This window comes from Alternaria dauci, chromosome 3 (genome assembly GCF_042100115.1).
Source record: "Alternaria dauci strain A2016 chromosome 3, whole genome shotgun sequence".
Classification (NCBI taxonomy): Eukaryota; Fungi; Ascomycota; class Dothideomycetes; order Pleosporales; family Pleosporaceae; genus Alternaria; species Alternaria dauci.
In genome coordinates, this window is record NC_091274.1 from 1,877,341 (window position 1) to 1,896,791 (window position 19,451).

The window sequence follows — 19,451 nt, forward strand, 5'->3', positions numbered from 1 at the left end:
AGTCGTCCAAAATGCCTACCCCGGAGTCTGAGATACTGAGGCCCCTCGACGCCTCCAACACCAATTCCGACGACTGGGAGATATTCATCTTGAGCGATGCGCGAATCGTCTTCGAGAGCAACGGCAAACCCGCCAGTCTTCTTGCTGCATATGCCGACACACCACTCAGAGTGGAGGGACGATTGGAGACTCCTGAGCGCAGTCAGCTGAAATACGGTGCGTGAGGCTAGACAGCCTACACACGCGACCACAAAGGAAGCGGCTCCGACTGACGCAATCGCAGTCTTGAAGAAACCCTACAAGCCCATGGACGTCGAGCTGCGAAACGTAACGCGCTTCTCCTACGGCGAAATGACTGACGGCGCATATGTAATCTGGGCCCAAGGCAAGGCAGGCTGGTTCGAAATACGGCCGATGGCGCAGTACCATCCGATCTACGACGAGATGATCCAGGCTGTGCAACTTCTATACTTCGTCACCGACGTGTACAGCGAGTCGCGCAAAAAGGGTAGCGGGCCCAGTGCAGAATTGGTCTTTCAAGAGGTCTGTATAGGTCGGGAACGTGGGAAATTCGAACAAGGTGGACGCTGACACTGCATAGTACGCAGAGGATGAGCGCTTCCCTTGTAGCGACGTAGCTACGGCTGAGAGGATTTTCGATCACCATCACCTGTTTCTTATGATGTGCTTCCTGAACAAAGCTCAAGGACTGAGTTGGAGCAACACACCTCTATATCAACGCTTCAGGCGCAGATTCCCGGCAAGTAGTACCCAAAAGGGCCCATACTGTCAATCTAATGTACGCGCAGCAAGACTTCGACAACTGCAAAGCACGCATCGAGGGGCGCTATTCGCAAATACAGCCTGAACGATCAGCACGACCTCCCAAATCCACGTCTGCACCTACACCAGCTTCCAAGTTAACGCAAACAACCGCGACAGCACAGAAGGCCCATGGGAAGACTACGACCCCGGCACCGGTAGAAGCGCCAAAGAAAGACGACAATTGGTGGGAGGCAGCCGCACTTTTCGAGTTCATGCAGAAAGCAGTAAATCAACGAGTTTTGCGGGCAGGTCGAAACCAAATCACGGTGGATCGAGTTGCAGAACTTGTTGTCAGACGATACGAGATTGAGGAGGTGGAAATTGCAAAGAATGTGCTTTTGGTACATGCACAGAATTTATGCTACATGATGGAACATCCCCGGCGAAAGGCCATACAATTCTTTGCTTCTGAACCAATCTACCAGGAACTAGCAGCCGGACATGACCTATCTGCGGCCGAACAAAGACGAGCTGAAGGTGTGGAGCTGAAACCACGCAGAGATCACGGAACTCTCAGAGATGGCGAGAGCGAATCTTCAAATACATCTGATGAAGATGACGCAGCGATAACAACACCTGTACGCAGGCCACCAGGTAGGCGCAAGCAAGGCCGGCTATCTGTGCTACGGCCTAGGAGCGGGAACTTTTCTGGCAAGAGCAAAGGGGTTAGCATCAAGCCAGGCAGACAGAAAGGGGGGAAGGGGAAAGCGCCTGTTGCAGCAAGTGATGATTCGGAAGCCGAGCAAAGCGACGAAGCGACTAGTAGTGAGGAAGACGAGGGGATTGACACACCAACGCAAGCCCTATCGCCAGGTCGTGAGAAGAGAAAACTAGACGACATAGATGCAGACCGAGAAGAAAAAGGACGGTGGAAACGTACAGTCAGTGCATCTGCCGCTCCCGACTCTCCACATACAACCGGCGACTCGGACTCGGAAGAAGCCACCGCTGTGCCACCTCTACCACTCCGTTACCGGCCGTCTAACCTCCCCCCGCCTGTTAGGCCAGCGACATCATCGGCGGGCACCAAACCCACGGTTTCACCACCAATGATATCAACACCACTACCAACCTACGAGCCGAATGGCCCGCGCGACTCGTGGATTTGCAGTTTCGATGGCTGCACTCAGAAAATCTACGGATGCAGTAAAGAATTGGGTAGGCAGTTGATTACGGAGCATCTAGAGGATCACAGTAGAGGGCGAGAAAAGGCCGTAGGTATTCTTTGGAGAGAACAGGATAGATTGAACCTCCCAGTCAGGTAAGATGAAGCGTTTGGGTACGATGATGTGGAAACTAACAGCACAATAGCAATTTGATCAAGAAGATTCGCGAAATGAACGAGGCGTCTACGCCGCTGTTCCCGATGCCTGGTGCTTCGACGACGGTGCAGCCTATACAGAGGTCTGTATAGGCACATTAATTGAACTATAAACATTGAGTCTGCTTGCATCGGAACGTTCTAGTTAGTTCAGTAGCGTGATGTTGGCCATGCGCTTTTCACTATATTTCCTATGCATCCCTGAGCCTCTTTCGTTTGGCATTCTCACCATCTGATTTATCAATGCTGTCCAGCCTCCTCTTGGTCGTTCTCCTGGCCCCCTTTTGACTCTTGCCCTCGAGACCTTCAGCAGCCGAAGAGCCCTCCACACTCTCCTTGACCTCCCCCACACTGTTCACATAGCCCACCTCAGCATCATACTCTTCCAAAATTGGGCTTGTAACTTCGTACACCTCTCCTGTACCAGCCTTGACATGCCATTTCGGATGTGGGAAGGGTAATGCATATATGGGAGTGCGGAGGTAGGATTCGGGATATGGGATATCTGCCATGCGCGATGGTTGGGACGAGTAGTGGTTGTCGTGGTGGGATTTTGTAACGTTGCTGGAGTGTGGAGCGTGTGGCGCTTCTGTTTGAATGAGAGATTGATAGCGTAGCACAGAAGATTTGTATGGGAGAGGGGATGGGTGCTGAATAGGGAGCTGATCGTGAGGAATCGACCCGTGATGCAATGGTGTGCTCATGCTGTTTTCAACCTGTGCCATTGGGTGTACTGAGAATGAGGCCATTGTACCGAGAGTTTGGCAGAAGCGATAGAATATGTGACAGGGCGACGTATTCCGGCGATAGTGATGGAGTTGAGTCTAAATGTGAAATGGAAGATGCTTCGGAATCCAGCTCTTTATTGACCGGATTCGGAGGAAGAGCATGCAACATGATAGCGCGTAACAAAGGAGAAAACCACGCGCTGGAATGCAGAGAAACAAGGGTAAGACGGGTTTGAATTTCGGCAAAAGATACGAATCTGCCTCATACACTGATTGTTTTGAAGACGTTGAATCCAGATCCTCCAGTGGCCATGATGGCGCCCGGGATTTGCGGGTGCCAATGCGCCTCCTTGATTTGCTCCATGTAGTGGACGAACAGCAGTTGCGGTGGTACGTCTTGCACGCCTGCTGTGTACCTGCTCTCTTCGTCGTCAAGCTCGACAGCCAGATCCCACAGAGTGAGGGTGTTGTCGCCGGCGCAAACAAGCACAATACTGTCGTCTGTAGGATGCCACTCGACGCAAGTGATTTGCTCCTTGTGGAAAGTGTAAGATGCGACTGGCGAAGGCTTCTTGGCGTTTGACATGTCTGTAGAGGGCTTCCATTGGCGCAGGTCCCAGACTGCCCACTCGCCATCGTCTGCACCGGTAGCGAGAAGATGTGCGGTTTGATGCGACCAACTCAGCACGTTGACGTCTGTCTTTGAGGCTTGCACGCTGAGTACGGGCTTCCGTGACTTTGACCGCGCGTCCCAGATCTTGACTGTGCCATCGCTGGATGCAGAGGAGAAGACGTGCTTCTCAGTCGGCGACCACTGAAGCTCCTCCACTGAGCCGCTATGGCCGGTATAGGGTGTGGTGTCTGTGACAAAGCCTCCACCCTGTGTCCGTGTTGTCGCAAAGATCTTTCCAGTACAGTCACCCGTCAGGAGCTTGCCCTCTGGTATGATTGGCGACCAATCTAGCGCATAACCTTCGTTGGATCCATGGGCGCGAACTGTGCAGACAGGCTTGTTTTGTGTGGGCGAGATGGTAGTACCGGGGGTATCAAAGGCCGTGAGGTGGGGAGTTACGTCGTGGATCAGAACCTGTCCTGACTCTGTCATGGCAGCAGTAAGGGTGGTAGGAGGCTGTGCGGATGTGGCTTGTGGTGTTTGGTGGGCGCGTATGCGGTTGGTGCAGCTCGTCAAGGGTATCGACTTGGTCTCGAGGATGGGATCTGACGCCTCGTCGTCTGATTCGTCGTCGTCGTCGTCGTCTTCGTCGTCCTTCTCCATGCGTGACAGGCTGCTCATCTTCATGACCATGATCTGGTTCTCCTTGTCCCTTCCTCGCGCTGCCTGTGTGCCAGCGACCGAGTAGACGGTTGCGGGGTATGTTTTGCGGTCTGCGCCCAGATTGTCGGGTACGATGTCGCATGATAGACAGGGCCATGGCGCTTCGAGCGCATGGAGCATCTCATATGTGGAAAGATCGGGATTCAGAGTCTCGCCTGGTGAGAGTTTGTGTCGACCAGGAATGAAGGTATCTTGGTCCACATCCATACCACCTGGAGGCGTTAGTCGTTGACTCCATGGGGTTGATCTTGCGCGACATACTCTCGCGCTCTTCGGCTTCGCGCTCCTCGTCCGGACGTCCGTCTACGCCGGCCTCTAGAATCTCGTCCTCGCTCTCAAACTCATCCTCGAATTCGTCCTCAAAGTCGCCCACGTCGTTGTGCTGGTCAATTTCCATGGGACGCTCTCCATTTTTGATTGCCTCGTGCTCCTGCTCCGCGTCTGCCGGTCGCTTTGCCATGGTGTGGAATGCGTGTGATGTGTGCTTTGGGTGTCGTGGACGCTGTTGTGTTTGTCGAAAAAAAAAAGTTGGAGATTGAATTTGTCCCGCCGAATGTTTTTTGGAGGAGGCTTATCGATCGGCGTATCGGGCGGCGCTAGTGACGGCATCCCCCTCTACCTAAGAGTAGAGGGAAACACAGCGGCCAGTCCAATCGCATCGCGTACATGCCAGGTCAACAAGACAGAGGCCGCACCCATAGTACAGAGACGCCGACTCCCCCCTGAAGTTTGCAAACATACGACGTGTACGAGTAGGAGAATCGCCAAGAAAGAAGAAAATACACACGCTCGGCTCGCGTCCACACCGTCTCGACGCGTGCCAGGGCGCTTTCAGCTCAGAGTCGACTCACGGACGGCGGGGCCAGTGAGTGCGAGATCGTAGCCATGGAGCCAGAATACCCGAGTCAGGAAGCCGCGCAGCCAGCCTTTGCGCCTGCCGTGCAAGTCGCGCCCGAGCAGCTGCCGCCCGAGCCCATACTGCCCGAGCAAGTGCCCGTCCAAGGGGACCACGACGCCCAGAAGCACATGGACCAGACCATGGACGTGGCCGACGACAGCATGAGCTCCACCATCACCGCCTCGACCGTCACGCCCCTCCCAGACCTTGCCCAGAACACCAGCCTCAACAACAGCCCCAACCCCTACGAGCAGCCTCACCGACCCTCGACGTCGTACTCAGACACGGCATACCAGTACACCACACACAACGGCTCGCGCTTCAACACGTCCTCGGACGCCGACACGCCCCCGAGACATGGCTACTACGACGCCAACAAAGAGACACACATGGGCCAGTCGCATTCGCGGCCGAGCTCGCAGATGGGACGGTACCCGACCTCCGAGGGCAACACGCGCTCCAACTCGTACCAAGAGCAGTCGCGGAGCGCACAACAACAACAGCAGCACCAACAGCAAGAGGCTGCCAAGAACGCCAGCGTCGTCATCAAGGTCGGCATGGTGGGAGACGCGCAAATTGGAAAGACCAGCTTGATGGTCAAGTACGTCGAGGGCAGCTGGGACGAAGACTACATCCAAACACTCGGTGAGTTACACACGCATGCTTCACAGGATGCCAAATTCCAACAAGTCCAGGTGTAAACTTTATGGAAAAGACAATCTCGATTCGAAACACCGAGATCACCTTCTCCATCTGGGATCTAGGCGGTCAACGCGAATTCGTCAACATGTTGCCGCTCGTCTGCAACGACGCCGTTGCAATACTCTTCATGTTCGACTTGACACGGAAGAGCACATTGAACTCCATCAAGGAGTGGTACCGACAGGGGCGCGGCTTCAACAAGACTGCCATCCCATTTCTCGTCGGCACAAAGTACGACCACTTTGTCAACTTCCCTCGAGAAGAACAGGAAGAGATATCCAACCAGGTACACCCCGCCTGCTAGGGCTATGGGTAGTATCAGACTAACACTGCGTAGGCGAAACGATTTGCGCGGGCAATGAAGGCCAGTCTAATCTTCAGCTCGACTAGCCATAGTATCAATGTGCAAAAGGTGAGGACGCACTGTTCCAATCGCCGGCCTGGTGTTAACACTAGTCCAGATCTTCAAGATTGTGCTATCAAAGGCCTTTGACCTCAAGTGCACTATTCCCGAGATAGAAAACATCGGCGAACCCTTACTCCTCTACCAAGCCGTCTAGTCGCCGGACCGTAGAGACTGTAGAGCCAGACCCAGAACAGAGGGAACACGTTTGAACCTATCTGAGGGTCAGATTGGGCACGTCTTCTATCGGAACGTTACCATGAGCGAATGATTTTCATGACTGTTTTGCGTGCGATTTGCATGGCTCGGCGATTGGAGCAAGGTGCTAAGATACATGGTTGGTGCAAAACCGGCGTTCTTCTGCTTTGTATATGCGGAAGTGATTGTATGATTCGGACAGCAAAGCCCTCGGCCAGCGGCCAGGTCTAGTGTCAGGGGCGCGCAAGATACGCAGCCTCACAACAAACATCGTAGTGTAATAACTAGTAGTTGAAATCGGCCATGTCTTGCCGTTGTTTACATGCCTTTAAGCAAAGCATGCATACCCAGGAAGCGGCAAGTTTAGGCGAATGACGTAAGCTTCCGCAGCTAAAAAGTGTACGATGCCAGCATGCGACACCAATCACCGAAGCTTCAATACCACGCCCACGAATCTCACCCAGATCCAAAACGCAAACAAGCCAACGCAGCCAACGTACTAGGTCGCGACCCAACCCATATACCAAATACTGGAAGCAACGCACCACCTTACGGCTAGAATCGTCGACCAAACCCGAGCAACATAAACTTTTCTGAGCACAAGTCCAGCGAGACACGCCTACCACCCACCATAATGGCGCTCCCTTCAGTAGCGCTACCGGGACAACTGCTCGGCAGTGTCGAAAAATACAGTCCCGGTCCAGGGACGCACATCCACGACTCGAGAATCTACGCCTCAATAGCTGGACCCGTCTTCTCGTCACCGTCACACCCTACCACCAACACATCCTCCAAATCCACCAAGCTCGCACCCCTTCTCTCCATAACGCGCCCGCCCACCTCCACCGACCCTGGGATCCTCGGCCCCAACTCTGGCGGCGGCGTACCACTCCTCCCCACTGTCAACAGCACCGTCCTAGTCCGCATAACGCGTCTCGGCCCACGCTTCGCCAGCGCAGAGATTCTCGTCATTGACGACGCTGTTTGCCGCGAAGCCTTTCTCGCGCAGATTCGGCGCGAAGACATTCGGGCTACGGAAAAGGACAAGATCAAGATTGAAGAGAGTTTCCGCGTGGGTGACTTGGTGAGGGGCACGGTGATCAGTTTGGGTGATAGCGGCAATTACTATGTTGCTACCGATCGGAATGAATTCGGTGTTGTCCTGGCGAGAAGTGAAGAGGGTAGGGTCATGCATCCGGTTAGTTGGAAGGAGTTTAGGGATCCGGTGAGTGGGAAAACAGAGGCGAGAAAGGCTGCCAAGCCGTTTTGATGGAAAGCTGTCGAGGATGGATACGACGATGAAAAGAAAGAAGCTTCAGCGTGTTGGAACGACGACGGCAATCGCCATTGAGATACCCATGGGGTGGAAGTTAGAGCAATACCAGGCGTATTTGGCATGGAAGAAAAGATCTTTGGTAGCATTACAATGTTTATCCAATTTGGAGCAAAAGAAGGAAGAGTTTTATATCCCAACAACTCGAGGCCAACACATCAACACGGCTGTAGCGGGACATGGCAAGACGCTGACGGAGGTTGAAAACGGCCACGGTACCGTCAGGACTGAGAGCTAAAACGCCCACGTGAAGAGAGACTTTTCGTGGATCAAACGCAAAAATCAACACATTGTTTGCATTCGAAAGGAAGAACGTAATACGACACGACAACGCTCGCTATACGCCTTGAACGTGTTTGAAATAGTCAGCAGGTGCTCGCTGTAGGACCTCTCCGCACATGGCCATCCACTTAGAACAGTATCATCTAAACTCTCTCATCTCAATCCCTCCACCACTTCTGAACCCACCCTTTTTCTTTCAGTAAAGTCACCGTAAAACCCCCAGCCTATTCTCCCAAGGCATAAATGTAAATAGTACAAGGGCTGTGGATGCGCCGAAACTCCGATCATGCTGTGGGTGCGCTGGTTGCGCTGGATGAGCGAATGTCGTCATCCATGCCAGGCAAGATGTTGCAGATATGGCATCTTGTATGATCCCTGATCGCAAAGCGATCTTCAGAGAACAATTCCTCCCTCCGTACGTGCTGTGGTAATGTCGTCCACAACAGCGTCGCTCATTTGACCGCAGCATCGCATCAGGCCATTCTCAGCCACGCCCGTAGTCTTACAATATCAACCTCTTCCCAGGCAGTAGTCTTTTCCTATCCTGTAGCGTTGTGCCTGTCTACAAAACGCCCCCAGGCAGCGGTGTCCCTCTATTCTGGTTGCCCCATCCGAAGCTTTCCGTCTGGGGGTTTACGGGCCGAACATCGTTTCCACCCACAGTGCTGACATGGCCTTCTTGTGGTGCTGCGTGCTTTCTAAGCATGAACATCGGTTTCCGGCCTTCTTTGTCCAGTTGTTTGAACAGTATCAACGGCCTCTCATTGAGCCCTAGGCATCGCTCTTGGTCCCCGTGTACAATGTACAAAGCATACTGCCGCCAGTCTGCCGTGATGTTGTATTTCTTAAGCGCAACTGGCAACACCTTGTGGCACGGATCGTCGATGGACACTCGGAACGACTTGAATATTTCGACTTGGGGGTTTGTAGATGGGGTAGATGCGGGATTGGATGTGGAGGCGTTCATTGAGCTTGAGCCACCAGAGAGTGGTGGGTCGCGGTCGCGGTCGCGGTCACGGTCGCGGTCACGGTCGCGATCGTCAGGGTTTGGTGTTGGTGCAGCGTTATTTCGCATTGGTCGTGACGACAGTGGTGCGGGCGTAGCGCGGGGATCGCGATTACGGTCGGACATGGCAGTCGAGTCTGAGTTCCATGTGTTGTTTTGACTCCACCCTGAGCTGCCGTCGTGGTCGTGTGCACTTCGGGGTATTTCCCGGTTGTACTGGCGGCTTTGTCCTTGGTTGTATGCAGGGGATGTTGGGGAGTGCTGGGCAATGGAGTTGGGCGACAGTTGGGGGCCGCCACCGAGAGATGCTGTAAGGTGTGAGGAGGCTGCCACGGCTGCTGCTGAAGGATCCAAAGAAGAGTGATCGACAAGAGCGCGATGTTCTTGGATCGTTGGAGAGGGGTTCTTTGGCGCGGATCCAAGGAAAAGCTTCTTGGTGGAGAACTTACGCGACAGACTGCTTCCGCCCGATCTCTCTTGGGTGGCAGGTGGCGACGTAACAGCGTGCTCGTGAGGAGTGGGTAGGGGCTGGTTGTCCTTGAGCATGCGCACAAGTGGCAGGATCTCCTCGCGTAGCCGCTTGTTCTCGTCCATGACCCTGCTGAGGTCTTCTCTGAGATGTCGCAGCTCCGATTCAGCCGTATGTATGCGCTCGTCGCGCGCCTGGACCACTCGAATAACCTTTGCGAAATCGTCTTGGGTTGGCGGCGCTTCCTGTGCTGATGTATCCGCGGCTGAGGCAGTGATTAGAGGGAGAAAGGCATGGAACAGACAATGGACTCACACAGTGGGACGTAGTCGTCCGGGTCCATGGGGACATTCTGCCGTATCTTGATCTCGTAGACAGCCTTCAGTATGGTAAGGCGATGGCCCACACTGCCGACGCCCAGCTCCTTGAGCTCGGCATGCTGTAGCGCCGCCAGCACGTCGCCTGTGATGCCCTCATCTACAAACAAAGCATTAGCAAAGGATTGGCTGGCGTGGGCGCAGAGCCACCTACTGGCAAAGGTATCCGAGTACTGCTCCAGACCCAGGTCGGCGATGAAGTCAGCCGTCTGATCTTCGTTCCACTCCATTATGTGCCCGGTCGGGCTGCTCTTGCTGTCGCGTGAGTGAGTGAAGGTGGTGGGCGTGTGCTCGGTGCTCAGCGGGCCTGAGCTTGTGGGGGAGCTCTCGTACTCGGCGGGCAGCGTCGGGCTAGATATGCCCTGGCGCTCAAACTCGTCATCGGCATCCGAGTCCTCGTGGTACTTGGTCGTGTAGGCCATGATGGGGGTGACGTCGACGGCCGGGCAGCGTCTCGGAGGGTTGGCAGAGGGTGGAGTGAGGTGATGCTGCCAAGCCCTCTCAGCAAGCTCGTCGAGGGGACGACGTCTGTGTTATCGATGGCGATGTAGGTCCGGGCCTGGCGTCGTCGATAGGGCACCCTGTCTGAGACGAAGCGAGATTGAGCCGGCGTGTTTCGTCTCTAGCGGGAGCAGGTCGGATATCCTGGCCTTGGTCTCAGATACACAGCTAGCCGGAGGGCACTGCACTGCGCAAGGCGGGGGAGGGTGAAGGTCTCTTCAGGCGGCCAGGCGCGGCGGTCGTTAAGCGCTTTGTCGTCGACGCCTGATGGGGGAGCGCGTATCCTCGGGGGGCTGCGATGGTCCTTGCAGGCGTCGTATGCGCTTGCGTGAAGTAGACAGCAGTCGTGCACACAGTACGATGCACCGGTCCAGAGTAGGGTGATTGAGAGGGGACAGGCTTCACAGCGCACGAGGATAGATCAATCAAGATTGCAACGTAAACTGGGTCGCCTGCTTCTGCATGCCAGTACCAATACCGTCCGACAGGCGGCTAGCAGGGCCACCGAAAGCCAATGCGGGAAAGAGGTCCGAGCTTCCCATACTATGAGCTTGGAACCAATATTGCGATAAAGGATGCAGGTACCGAACCCGCAGCTTTCACCATCTGCCTCTGCCAGTCTTCTTCGTCCGTATGCCAGCTGTCCCTCCTCCCTCGGAGCACTGCACTACCAACAATCAGCTCCGTTGCATCCCAAGGTCGTCTGCCGCGTTCACTGCAACCGCAACCATCCCAATCCAACAATCCAACAATCCCATCCTGCACTCTCCTGCTTTCGGATCCGGCAAGGGCAATCTTGCAAGTCATCGTTCGCATCACGAGCCCGCAACGGCACCCGGTAAACCACGCACATGCATCGCAGCGATCTTCACCGCCAACGTTGAACTAGGGCAATCTGTGCCGGCATCTGCCCGAACACGGCTACCCCAACTAGTCATTTAAGACGCTGCATCCCAAATTACGACATCCGGCTACCTCCAAGCTTCAGAGCACAATCCCACGTGCGCCCAGCTCCCCTTCGTCTACGCGAACAGGATCATCCACTACTTCAGTATAAGGTAGCTTGCCCGGTATTGAAAACTTTAGACCAACATCCTCCTTTTCTCCTCTCCTGTCTTCTTGCAACCCAACGCCTCACCAACGCGGAAACATGTCTCAATCCGTCAGTGTGTCGACGACTCAGGCCCAATCTGGTATATCCCAGGATCTCCGGAATAACATCTACTCGGCCCTACTCTCCGGCGACGGCATCCGCAATATCGAATCCACTCTTGATGAATCCTTGCGCGTCTCTGGCTTCAAAGATGCCTTGAGAGCCTACATTACCGATCTCTTCCGCTCAGGCCAAGCCACCACCTGCGAGGAAGCCCGAAATCTGGCCATGCAGAAAATCAGGGAGCAGACGCGCGGTCTGGCCGATGATGCCAACGGAATCAACGGAACAAACGGAACCACAAATACAAATGGTGACAACGGGGACGAGGTTGACTTGAAAATACCCCAGTCGGCAATCGACGCCGGTGCAAAGACGGTCATGAAGGAGCTGGAAAAGGTGTGCGACATCACATACGAAGACGACAAGTGATTGCTCTCGCTGGCATGAGTAACTCGCATGAGTAACTCGCATGAGTAACTCGCATTTTAGAATACCGCAATACCGGAAATTACTTTGCCCGTCGATGCGTCGGAGAAGAAGATCCAAAGAACACGAGCTTAACATATGGCCGTATCGATGGCCCAGTCGACACCGTCTACGCCACATCCTCAAAACAGTGCCCTTGCGTCCGGTGTCTTATCGCGAGTGATGCTCAAATCACCCCGCGTCTCCAATAATCACTCCGGCGCCAACCGAGCACTTCGTCTGTCGGCGACGTTTAGGCTTGGCGACTTGGTAGGACGTGGATGGACAAGCAGGAAGTGGTTTGGGACGGGATAGGGGTGTGGATTAGACGTTGGTGTAGACTTGGACAGCACAGTAGCGGAATAACTGCGGAGCGCAAATTCATTGATAACATGCATTCTCATTCAGGCCATTGATTCGTTATGGACACTACTGATATCTCGTCAAAGCGCCAGCAATTACGCGCACCTCCATCTATATATAGGGCGTCAATAGCCCCTCATGCCATGTGATGAAAAAAGAACCCCATCAATCATGATTCTGTACCCACTCGTTCCAGCCATTGCCTGGAACTTTCTAGTTGTACAAATCCTCATCCTCGCCACCAGCACCGAACGTGTTTTGCTCACCACCGGCAGCCGCATTCTCAGCGTCGGGGAAGCGGAAGAAGCTTGAACCTCCAGAATTCTTCATCGATTGTGCAAAGGCCTCGTATCGGCGGATCTCAACGTCAGTAACGGAGCGACGGGCAGAGCGCATGGCCTCCTCGAAGTGAGCCTTGGTCAGCACAGGTACTGGGTCCTCCTCATCAACCTCCATATCAACATCTTCGCCAGCAGCCTCGCGAGCCTTGCGACGCTCGATATCGATCGCAATAGACTGCTTGATGGCGAGCTTGACAGCACGCTGCGTGACGAAACCAAGATCAGCACCAGAGAATCCGTGCGTGTTCTGGGCAATGAAGTCAATATCGACATCGTCAGCGACAGGAGTCTTGCGCAGCTGAGCCTTGATGATGCTGGCACGCGAGGCCAGGTCGGGCAGAGGAACGTAGACGAGCGTATCGAGACGACCAGGACGGCACAGGGCGTTGTCGAGCTGCTCCGGTCGGTTGGTAGCACCAATAACGAAAACATTCTTCTTTGATGTCATACCGTCCATCTCAGTCAGAAGCTGGTTGACGACACGGTCGGATGCACCACCAGCATCTCCCTGAGATCCACCACGCGACTTGGCAATGGAGTCCAACTCGTCAAGGAAGACAACGCATGGTGCGGCGGCACGAGCCTTGTCGAAGATGTCTCGGATGTTGCTCTCAGACTCACCGAACCACATGGAAAGTAGCTCGGGACCCTTGATGGAGATGAAGTTGGCCGCGCACTCGTTGGCAACAGCCTTGGCCAGAAGCGTCTTACCAGTACCAGGAGGACCGTAGAACAGTACACCTCGCGATGGAGACATGCCGAACTTGAGGAACTTGTCGGGGTGGTCGACTGGGTACTGCACAGACTCAATGAGCTCGCGTTTGACCTCTTCCAGACCACCAATGTCCTCCCACCGGACGTTAGGAACCTCAACCACGGCCACTTCACGAAGAGCCGACGGGTTGGAAACACCAAGAGCGAAACGGAAGTTCTCCATGGTCACACCAAGCGAGTCGAGAACTTCAGCATCGATGGTGTCCTCGTCCAGATCGATGAGATCCATCTTTTCGCGAATCTGCTGCATAGCAGCTTCGGAGCAGAGCGATGCCAAATCTGAACCGACGTATCCGTGAGTCTCAGCAGCGATGGTCTGCAGGTCGACATCATCAGCAAGCTTCATGTTCTTGGTGTGGATCTGCATGATCTCGAGACGGCCGGTAGGGTCGGGAATACCGATGTCAACTTCGCGATCGAAACGTCCGAAACGGCGGAGGGCGGGGTCGATCGAGTTGGGTCGGTTGGTGGCGGCCATGACAACGACGTTGGAGCGCGCCTTCATTCCGTCCATGAGAGTGAGCAGCTGCGAGACAACACGGCGTTCGACTTCACCGTTGGTCTTTTCACGCTTGGGCGCGATCGAATCGATCTCATCAATGAAGATGATCGCCGGCGAGTTCTTCTCGGCCTCCTCGAAAGCCTTTCGTAGATTTGACTCTGACTCACCGGCCATCTTGGACATGATCTCAGGACCGTTGATGAGGAAGAAGAAAGCACCGGTCTCGTTGGCGACGGCACGAGCCATCAGCGTCTTACCGGTACCTGGGGGACCGTACATCAGGATACCACGCGGGGGCTTGATACCGATGGACTTGAACAGCTGGGGATGCCTCAGTGGCAGCTCAACCAACTCTCGGATCTGTGCCATCTGCTTCCTACAGCCACCAATATCGTCGTAGCCGACCTCGTTGAGATTGCCCTCCTCGTCTTCACGCTGGATGGGCTCACCCTCGCAGTGGATGACTGTATCTTGTGCGACAATACCAAACTCTGGTGGGTCGACCTCGACGACCTTGAACTCCACTTGTCGCATACCACCGCGGGCTGTGAAAGTGTCGCCTTGACGAACCGGTCGGTAGGCTTCGCGGAAGTATGGGGCAAGGAAAACGTCAAACAGCGATCCGGTGATACCCTCGACTGTGTCGGCAATGGGGAGGACTGCGATGCGCTTGGCCTGCAGAAATTGTTAGCCTCGATTTTACCATGATTGGGACTAAGAACACATACGTATTTGATGTCGGGGCACGGGTGGATGGTGATAACATCACCGTGTTTGACACGCAGGTTGTGGCGAACGACACGGTTTATCCGCGCGGAGCCGTCATCGAGATCGTCGTCTGCAAGCACGATGAGGACAGTGTCCTTCCGCTTCTTGCCCTTGACGAGGACTGTGTCGCCACGGAAGAGCTGGAGGGTCTCCATGGTGTTGTTTGAAAGAGCGATAATCGAGTTGTCATCGTTGACGGCGTCGGTGACACTAAGGAAGTTAGCAGAGTCTTGTCGAGCCGTGTTCTGGAGAACATACATGAGCGAGTTTGGCTTCTTCTTCTTCTTGAGGATGGCGGTCGCGGTCTCATCGTTCTGTGGCGGGTCAGTAAGGGCAGGCGCAGAGGGGCATGTAGTGATGCCTACGTCCTTGGGCTCAGCGCCGTCGGGGTTCCTGAGATGCTGTTAGCCACTGTCGCGAATGCAAATGTGGTGGCAAGCGACGTACTTTGAGAGATCCACCTTGGGCTTGGAGTGATCTGGTTCAGCCGACATCTTGCTGATGTGTCTCTATGTGGTTCTGCGAAATTGCGTTTTCAGTGCAGAGAGGGAGAGAAGTAACGGGGGTGCGGATGAGGGGGTCGTGAGTGGTGTGGGGGGGTAAGATGGAGGTGATGGATCTCCGGTGCTTGGGGCGTCGTGGTTTAAGTAAGTTGGAGCTTGAACAGTAGTAGGTGATCTCACTGCTTGAGCTAGCTTGATGTTGCCTTAGGGTCCGTGCTCCTTCCGCCGCAACATTGGAAGTTGCTGGAAACGCTTAGACAAGCGAACCTAATAAGACACACTGTGTCCCTTTCACCGCGAATCGCTTGCTGCCACCCTCGCAAAGCCCTAGACGGGCCCATGTACCACCAGTTTGTCCCACCATCCGCCACTCCGGGTGAGACTGTCGTTGTTACGCGTCCAACTGGAGCCTGCTGCAGCCTCATATTACGCCACCAGAGGAAGCGCCAAGAAGATGCTCCATATCGGCCCTTCGTCAGTGCGCGATAAGTAAACCTACATGTCCGCCACGTACGCTACAACACGACACTCACTATATGTATGTGTCACTTTTGCTGATCCTCACAGATAGCACGCATATGTAAGAGAGCAACTACCACAGCAGGCAAAGAAGAAACACCTGATGTTTCACGTTATGGTATTGCTTCGAGTATGCCCAGGTGGTGGTTTATCGATAAGATGCGGATCCGTCTTGCCTACCTAGGTAGCTGGCTGCTTTGTGCTTCTCGCTACAATGACCAGAGTGAAGCATCAGGTGGTACTGCGTTTCGCAATATTTTCCTATTACCATCGAACGAGTGCTAGCTTCGCTAGAAACGAGCCGCGAGTTTGAAGGGGCCTATATGTTGGCCACCTCGATCTCGTGAACTTGCACATCTCCCTTACTTCACAAGACTAACATTTTGTCATCCTATTTGGTCTCATCTCCCTTTTGTTATATTCAGCTAGTGAGTGAAGCTCTCAGCCATGATTTACTCTCACAGGCATGGAAATTTTTTCCGGTTTAATCTACCTACACATCCTGTTGTTGCATTTCAAAAGAAGCTGCGCACGCTTTCTTCTCCATGTCGCGCAAACAAGGCGCTTCGAACATGTTTGCATATATGATGTTCTTCATGGTACCAACAGTGACAAGTAGCCAGAGCAGTATGACGCTGATACCAAGTATCGTCCCCAGGACTCTGAAGAAAGCCGAAGGAAGTTCTTGTCCTATGGTAATGGTAGACACTGTGAAGACGCCAATAGGAAAGGTGAACCCCCACCAACCCATGTTAAAAGGGAATTTGTTTCGACTGATCGATGCGATAGCGAAGAACAACCATACCAAACCGAAGCCCCACAGTGTGATGGCGGCCATCCAGCCCAGTACGTAAAGAACCTCTCCAGCTACTGGATGCAAGGCTTTTGTCTCTGGGAAGGTCTTCGAAGCCTGAATGCCGAGTTTCAAAGCCGCATATCCGCCCTGACCCATGGGACCGAGAGGCAAGAAAACGCTGACGATAACCTCCTGAGATGGAAGGTTATGAATAGCAAGACGGTGGAAGTATATGACCAATATCACAAGTGCCAGGGGTAGGCCCATGCCCCAAAGGACATAGCTGGTGACTATAGTGATGAGGGCATGATTTGGGTTAGGCAAGACCGAGGCGACGGCGCCACCAGAAGCTGCTGCAACTACGCATGCCACGATCGGCAGAAGCCAGGCTGCTGTCATCGCCTCATGGCGGTTTTGATGCTGGGTCATCCTGTGGCTATGTCAGCTGGTGGCATTCTCCCATTCCTTACAATAACATGGACAGTTAGAGGCTAGACCCTCGAATCAGCATGACAGAAATAGTAAACTCACATCTGGAAAGGTAACCAGAGGCAGCAGGCAACGCTGAGTGCGACGTCGAGCCACCACATGCACCACAAGACGTATGGTGTTGAACCAGCCCAACTTGGTACGCATATGACGGCGAACATGTTGACAATAGTAGCAAATCCCATGGGCATTGTGCCAAGAAAGAGCGACTGTACGGGATGACGAAGCATCAAAATCCAAATGGCGGGATACAGTACATATCTGAGGATGGAAGTTACGAGTATTGCGGAGAATATGATCGTATTGAGGATGAAGAAGACAATGCTCAAGACTCTCAACGAGCGATGGTAGCTAGGGTAGAGTTCCGAGAAGTTGTGAAATAGGATCGCGACGATGCCTGTACCCATAGTGACGACGAACTAGAAATCAGTCAGTTTCTCGTAATTCATGGACTTCAGTATTTGATGATGCAACATACCCATGCAGGCGTAAAGTTTTGGACAATACGTCGCCAACCTCTACGGTCTGCTGGAATGAGCCATTTGGGCAGCGCCTGGCCATCTGAAAGGGGGACTCTATCACCGCATGAACCCACTGGTGTTGTTTGAGCTTCATGCTGCATCGCACATGGCGTCGACATTTTCATGCGAGGGTTAAGGATGACAGAGATGAACTTTAGGTAATTGAGGGTAGGTAGAAGGTTAAGATCAAACGTGACGCTGAACCCACTCTTCACTTATACAAATTCTCGTAGCTTACAGTCATCGCAATCCCAGGCTAGGCTTTACCCTCTTCAAGACGGTCTGCGTTTTCACATAGATCTGTTGATAGTTGTGCTTACACAGACCACAGCGGTCGGATCCTCGGCGATGGCCCGAACTTCGATACGTTAAAGTCGATGACTCAAAGCATCTCAACAGAGCGCAGAAGATGGAAACCCATTTTTTGAAGATTGAACCTCGTTTGTAACATCGTACAATGAGTTTGCGATGGGTGTTTAGCAAAGACTGAAGCAGAAGCGCTTGGTCAACCCCTGGGAGTTTCTGAGTCTAGCTTATCTGGGTCTAGGTCGAGATGCGGCTTCCGGAACCACTTCACGGACCTGCTCCTGATCTTCGCGCACGACACCTGACAGACCTTATCGCCGGAACAGAGTGAACAGAGTGTCCTGCTCTGCACCGCGGAGTTCAACCGTGGTCGGCTGCTACCACTACACACATGTTTGTTTGCTTCCTGAAGCACTTGGGCAACGTCAGATGCTTGATTTGTTGATACTACTTTCTAAGCCCGTGTTGGCCGACAGTGTACCGCCCGTAACTCTAGTACTCGATTTACTTGGTGGGGCCACCTACCTCCTTCTGTCGCTGTGTTTTCGCATAACAGAGGATGTACCTCGTTTTGGGAGCCATCAGGTAAGACAACTTTTCGCATGACTTCAGGTACTGTTTGTCGCGAGCTGACTGACCACGCGAAGCCTGCGGGTTCAATGCCGCCAATGTTGCTCTGTATTTCTTTCAAATGAAGAGTTAGAGGTACACAAACAGGTTTCACACAACACCTGCACAGATTGTGATCTCAAATTCCCGAATTGGGCAACACTCAAGGCCCATTGCCGCGAATTCCGATGTGCTTTTGTCTGTGAGGGGTGCGATGGCATTTGGAAAACTGCTGCCGCTTTCACGAAGCATGAAGAGGCATTCAACGTGTGCAAGATGTGCCAACGGCACTTCGACACGCCCTCGAACCTTATCCACGTAAACCAACGCCATATTCTGCGATTGATAGAGAGCCACAACTGACTGTGTATATACAGCACGAACTAACGCATCGTAAGCCTGTCTACGAATGCCTCGCTTGTCCACGCCAGTTCACTACCTACAGCGGAATGATCATCCACCTTGAATCTGGTGCTTGTGCCTCTCGTATTGACGCATACGACCTGGCGAAGACGACTGCGATATGCTTTCAAGGGGCCAAATTTTTCATCTACCAAGCGGACCGAGAGGCCATCAAACAGGGGTTTGACCGATTGCAGGAGCTTCGCGAACAAAGTCTTAGCACACTTGTCTTTCGTTGTCCTACTTGCGATCACGGGTTCTCGAAATTGTCCGCCATGTTCATGCACGTTGAGTCGCCTGCCTGTTCTCAGGAACTGTACGAAGGGGCATTCCGCAGATATCTTTATTTACCTCCCGTCCTGTTGTTCCATTGTGATCGCTGTCATGCTATGCGTAGGGCCACATCCCCTAGGTTACTAAATTCCCTTTACCTAGACTCACATTCTATATCGATCACAACCATCTCTAATGTACACATAGTTGGAAAGGGGGGGGGGGGGGGGGGGGGGGGAATGATCATTTTTGCGATGGTATCATCCGGAAAGATATAGAATATGT

The 19,451-nt window shown here is 53.5% G+C and overlaps 6 protein-coding genes across 6 annotated transcripts; 3 read left to right on the forward strand and 3 right to left on the reverse strand.

Annotated features, from left to right (window-relative positions):
- Nucleotides 1–11: 11 nt before the first annotated feature.
- Nucleotides 12–2,239, forward strand: ACET3X_004277 (uncharacterized protein; the record flags this gene model as incomplete). The annotated part of the gene is made up of 5 exons (XM_069450463.1): nucleotides 12–216; nucleotides 284–543; nucleotides 602–760; nucleotides 810–2,086; nucleotides 2,137–2,239. The coding sequence occupies 5 exons, from the start codon at nucleotides 12–14 to the stop codon at nucleotides 2,237–2,239; spliced, it is 2,004 nt and encodes a 667-aa protein (XP_069308255.1).
- Nucleotides 2,240–3,136: 897 nt separating this feature from the next.
- On the reverse strand, nucleotides 3,137–4,670 carry ACET3X_004278 (uncharacterized protein; the record flags this gene model as incomplete). Its single annotated transcript, XM_069450464.1, has 2 exons — nucleotides 3,137–4,422; nucleotides 4,472–4,670. 2 exons carry the CDS (start codon nucleotides 4,668–4,670, stop codon nucleotides 3,137–3,139), a joined length of 1,485 nt encoding a protein of 494 aa, XP_069308256.1.
- Nucleotides 4,671–4,877: 207 nt separating this feature from the next.
- Nucleotides 4,878–6,521, forward strand: ACET3X_004279 (uncharacterized protein). Its single transcript, XM_069450465.1, has 4 exons — nucleotides 4,878–5,753; nucleotides 5,804–6,096; nucleotides 6,148–6,222; nucleotides 6,272–6,521. Exons 1-4 carry the CDS (start codon nucleotides 5,096–5,098, stop codon nucleotides 6,368–6,370), a joined length of 1,125 nt encoding a protein of 374 aa, XP_069308257.1. The 5' UTR covers nucleotides 4,878–5,095; the 3' UTR covers nucleotides 6,371–6,521.
- A 524-nt stretch (nucleotides 6,522–7,045) lies between these two features.
- On the forward strand, nucleotides 7,046–7,681 carry ACET3X_004280 (uncharacterized protein; the record flags this gene model as incomplete). The annotated part of the gene is made up of 1 exon (XM_069450466.1): nucleotides 7,046–7,681. The coding sequence occupies one exon, from the start codon at nucleotides 7,046–7,048 to the stop codon at nucleotides 7,679–7,681; it is 636 nt and encodes a 211-aa protein (XP_069308258.1).
- Nucleotides 7,682–8,588: 907 nt separating this feature from the next.
- ACET3X_004281 (uncharacterized protein) lies at nucleotides 8,589–10,300 on the reverse strand (the record flags this gene model as incomplete). The annotated part of the gene is made up of 4 exons (XM_069450467.1): nucleotides 8,589–9,340; nucleotides 9,482–9,766; nucleotides 9,817–9,978; nucleotides 10,033–10,300. 4 exons carry the CDS (start codon nucleotides 10,298–10,300, stop codon nucleotides 8,589–8,591), a joined length of 1,467 nt encoding a protein of 488 aa, XP_069308259.1.
- Nucleotides 10,301–12,576: 2,276 nt separating this feature from the next.
- On the reverse strand, nucleotides 12,577–15,339 carry ACET3X_004282 (uncharacterized protein; the record flags this gene model as incomplete). The annotated part of the gene is made up of 5 exons (XM_069450469.1): nucleotides 15,196–15,339; nucleotides 15,114–15,141; nucleotides 15,007–15,062; nucleotides 14,709–14,958; nucleotides 12,577–14,655 (listed from the first exon to the last, which is right to left on the reverse strand). The coding sequence occupies exons 1-5, from the start codon at nucleotides 15,240–15,242 to the stop codon at nucleotides 12,577–12,579; spliced, it is 2,460 nt and encodes an 819-aa protein (XP_069308260.1). The 5' UTR covers nucleotides 15,243–15,339.
- Between the last annotated feature and the right edge of the window lie 4,112 nt (nucleotides 15,340–19,451).

Coding starts and splice junctions, on each gene's coding strand:
- ACET3X_004279 (XM_069450465.1), top strand. CDS start 5,096: ATGGAGCCAGAATACCCGAGTCAGGAAGCCGCGCAGCCAGCCTTTGCG. Junction 5,754..5,803: donor AGACTACATCCAAACACTCG/GTGAGTTACACA, acceptor CAACAAGTCCAG/GTGTAAACTTTATGGAAAAG. Junction 6,223..6,271: donor ATAGTATCAATGTGCAAAAG/GTGAGGACGCAC, acceptor ACACTAGTCCAG/ATCTTCAAGATTGTGCTATC.